This window comes from Raphanus sativus, chromosome 9, assembly GCF_000801105.2.
Source record: "Raphanus sativus cultivar WK10039 chromosome 9, ASM80110v3, whole genome shotgun sequence".
NCBI classification, from domain to species: domain Eukaryota; kingdom Viridiplantae; phylum Streptophyta; class Magnoliopsida; order Brassicales; family Brassicaceae; genus Raphanus; species Raphanus sativus.
Window position 1 is genome coordinate 7,708,706 of NC_079519.1, and position 4,406 is coordinate 7,713,111.

Consider the following 4,406-nt stretch of genomic DNA (forward strand, 5'->3'; position numbering starts at 1 on the left):
ATGGTAAGAAAGAGTGTGATCCTAGGATTTTTACTTACTGTTTTAACGACAGTAATAAAAGCTGAGGATCCTTACTTATTTTTTACGTGGAAAGTAACGTATGGCACGATTTCACCCCTCGGAGTTCCTCAGAAAGCTATTATGATCAACGATAAATTTCCGGGCCCCAATCTTAACACAACTACCAACAATAACATCGTCATTAATGTCATCAACAATCTCGACGAGCCTTTCCTCTTCACTTGGTGAGCAAAAGCACATTTATATATTAGTTTCTTGTTTCACAAGTTAGGTAATTATATAATAATGTGTAGTATCACAAGTTAGGTTAATGTATAATAACGAAGGTTTCCGGTTTTATGTAGGAGCGGAATGCAACATAGGAAGAATTCTTGGCAAGATGGAATGCCAGGAACAACATGTCCCATCCCGCCGGGTAAAAACTTTACATACCATTTCCAAGCTAAGGACCAGATCGGTAGTTACTTCTACTACCCAAGCTTAGGTCTTCAACGTGCGGCCGGTGGATTCGGTGGCCTCCGAATCAACAGTAGACCGCTCATTCCTGTCCCATATGCTGATCCTGAGGATGACTACACCGTTCTTATTGGCGATTGGTACACTAAATCACATGTAGCTCTCAAGGACAATCTTGATAGCGGCAGGTCAATAGGGCGGCCTGAAGGAGTTTTAATCAATGGGAAAGCGGGAAAACCGGATGGAACCGGTGAACCAATTTTCACTATGAAACCGGGGAAGACTTACAAATATAGGATTTGCAATGTGGGTTTGAAGATGGCACTGAATTTTAGGATTCAGAACCATAAGATAAAGCTTGTGGAGTTAGAAGGATCTCACACTTTGCAAAACTTATATGACTCACTTGATCTTCATGTTGGTCAGTGTTTTGGTGTTCTTGTGACCGCTGATCAAGAACCTAAAGACTATTACATGGTGGCCTCCACGCGGTTCCTCAAAACCGTCCTCACCTCCACAGCTCTTCTCCGTTATGAGGGAGGTAAGGTTATGTGAACTCAATCTAGATGTCGCACTTTAATTTTAGTCGGTCCTTGGCACTATCAAATGAAACATTCTTCTAGTTATAAGCTCTTAATTCTAGAAACTCTACGGTGTACATTAATTAATTGCATCTAAATGTTCTCATTAACACAAAAATAGTTTGCCACGATAGAATAATTGGCCATGCTACAAACATAAAACAAAAGTTTGGGCCAATTTTACTGCTTTAGTTGTAAAAGATCTACAAAATCGTATTACGGTTTTAGGACCCTAGCAAGTACAGTCACTGACGTTTTAATTGATTTTTAGATGAGTTTATTCATAATTCATATATTAGTACTATAATGTACCATACTATAGAATTCATATTAGTACATACTGTATCATACTACAGTTGATAAAAGTTTTATTCGTTTACTTGAAAGTAATCTCTCCCATGGCATCTTGTTAAAATTTCACTGAGAAAACCTATTAATTAGAAATGTGTGTTATATCCATTATTACCTTGTTGGTGCACTGTTTTATTGAAATACTGGATTCAGGGTTCAAATCCTAAGAGGACCATATATGACACTAATAAGTTTTTGGGATTATATATCTGTACCGTGCAGGCAAAGGTGCAGCATCTCCTGAGCTTCCTAAACCTCCTGTGGGTTGGGCTTGGTCACTAAACCAATTCCGCTCATTCAGATGGAACCTAACCGCAAGTGCAGCTAGACCAAACCCTCAAGGCTCGTACCACTACGGTAAAATCAACATCACACGGTCCATAAAACTAGTCAACACCGTAGGGAAAATAGAGGGAAAGAAGCTCAGGTACGCGCTTAGCGGAGTGTCACACGTGGAAACGGAAACGCCGATTAAGCTGGCTCAGTATTTTGGTGTAGCCGACAAGGTGTTCAAGTACGACACTATTAAGGACGAGCCGACCACGGTCGACACTAGTAATATTTTGGTGCAGCCGAACGTTTTGAACATCGAGCACCGTTCATTCGTGGAGATTGTGTTCGAAAATCACGAAAAGACTGCACAGTCTTGGCATCTTGATGGATACTCTTTCTTTGCTGTCGCGTAAGTATATCTAATATCTCTCTAGCGCGCGCACACACATACGCACAGTTTTGAAATGTTTTTCTTTTTTGCTCTTTTTATCAAATGCATATTAGGTAAAACTTCAGATAGTATATACATATTTAAGTACGTGATCATATCATATATGTCTAAATTTACACAATATTCATCATTTTAAACTATAAACCGCAAGTAACACATACAAGACTGTGTCATATTTATTGCTTCTAATATAGAATATGACATAAAACTGTATCATTCTTATTGCTTCTAATATAGAATAGACATAAATTATAATTTAGGTTAAAGAACACACACACATTTCTATATGTGTGTGCGTGTGTTTTTCTAGAAACTGAGAAATATGTTCTGCAGAAATTTCATACTCTAGAATCTGTTTGAGTATATGATATGATAAAATAATCAAGGACTAGAGAAACGTAGCAAATTTGGATTACCATCTGCAATTAAATTAGTTTTGGTAAGAACATTTGGTTCAAAGAGGACTAATGTGTGTGTGTAGGGTTGAGCCAGGGAAGTGGACGCCTGCGAAGAGGAAGAACTATAATCTTTTAGACGCAGTATACCGACACACAATCCAAGTTTATCCAAAATGTTGGGGAGCCATCTTGTTGACTTTCGACAACTGTGGCATGTGGAATATTCGGTCTGAGATTCTCGAGAAACGTTACTTAGGTCAACAGCTTTATGTTAATGTTGGTCCGCCGGAATTATCCCAGAGGGATGAGTACAGCTTTCCGGCAAACGGTCTCCGCTGTGGCATTATCAAGGGCTTGCCTGATCCTCAGCCTCCCAGGGACTCGCTTTGATTTGGTTTGGTGTGGTTCGGTTCAGACGTTTCTTACATTCTTATATACGTATGTCCTTAAAATTTTGGTTTCGATGGTGAAAGTGTATGAGATGTCTGTATATAAGAATGTAAAAATTATTTTATATTTTCAAATTAAATAAACTTAGTCTTTAATGCTCTGCTGATAAAGAATTTAAATTGATAATTTTTTATAAAAAAATAAAACTAGATTATTTAATTTATAATAAAATTAAGTTTTAAATAACTAAAAATATATGAAAATATCAGAAATCTTTACAAAATAACATCTACCATAAGTAACAAAAAAAATCTACCAGATCTCACTTTCTTTTTATTCAATATGATGAATCTATTCCACCTAATAACCTATATCATTAAATTTTATTTTTCAACACTCATATTGTAATGATTAACTATTAAATCTTTTATTTAGTATTCTCGTCGGGCAATATGCGCCTACATATACATATATGTCAAATCTTCTCTATTAAAAGAGAAGTACCATTTTTATCTACCATAAAAAATCATAATAGGTCAATTTCATCAATTAAATAATATGACATAGTAATCAATAAAAATATTAATAATAAATAAATTTGAATTATATTTTTAATTATAATAAAATCTGTTGAGAAAAATCTAATAAAATCTTACTTACTGTTTTAAATATTTTTTACTAAGTAATATATTAATTAATTTCTTAATTAAAATATAATATTAATTAATATTAGTTAAATCTTATTATAAAACAAAAAAGTTCTATGCTATTTTTAATAAATTTATAATCATAGCTTGTATTATATTAAAACAGAAGTATTGACAATATTATTTTAAATTGGTTAATTAAACTATTTAAAATTTTAAAAATGCTTTTATTTAAATAAATTATCATTTACTATTAAATGTGTTAACATTTTTTAACTATATAATATTTTTATACAAAAATAAATTTCTAAATATATGTTGAAATTTATTTCTACAACTATATATTTTTCAAAAATCATATGTTGAAGAATATTTTTAATATTATTATTTCAAGTATATATTAAAAGTACAAAACTCGAAATTGTAATAACAATTAATAAAAATGTAAAATAAATAAAACAAATCACTATCTGTTAATAATAATAAGAAATCTAAACAATAAAATTTAACAGTTATACAATATATAACACTAAATATAAATTATATATTCAAAAAATTATGATAATATCAAAGTTAATAAAATGAAAAAGATACCCGGACGAATGTGCGAGTTAAACTCTAGTCAGTAATAAATAAAAATATTTTTCTTCAGCAGATTTGTTTACAAAACACAAACACCTAATTGCTGTCTAGACACTAATCACATACTGTACAACGCATAGTTACCACATAACAATTTTTTGAACATGGATTACAAATGAAATTGTTAAAAAATCAACTTTTTATTCTTTTCAAATTATAGTTTGATTTTACAACAAAGAAATAAAAAAACTAAACG

The 4,406-nt window shown here is 32.3% G+C and overlaps 1 protein-coding gene across 1 annotated transcript; it reads left to right on the forward strand.

Moving 5' to 3' along the window:
- On the forward strand, positions 1–3,079 carry LOC108826114 (L-ascorbate oxidase homolog). Its single transcript, XM_018599493.2, has 4 exons — positions 1–245; positions 366–1,018; positions 1,632–2,091; positions 2,615–3,079. Exons 1-4 carry the CDS (start codon positions 1–3, stop codon positions 2,919–2,921), a joined length of 1,665 nt encoding a protein of 554 aa, XP_018454995.1. The 3' UTR covers positions 2,922–3,079.
- The last annotated feature ends 1,327 nt before the right edge of the window (positions 3,080–4,406 follow it).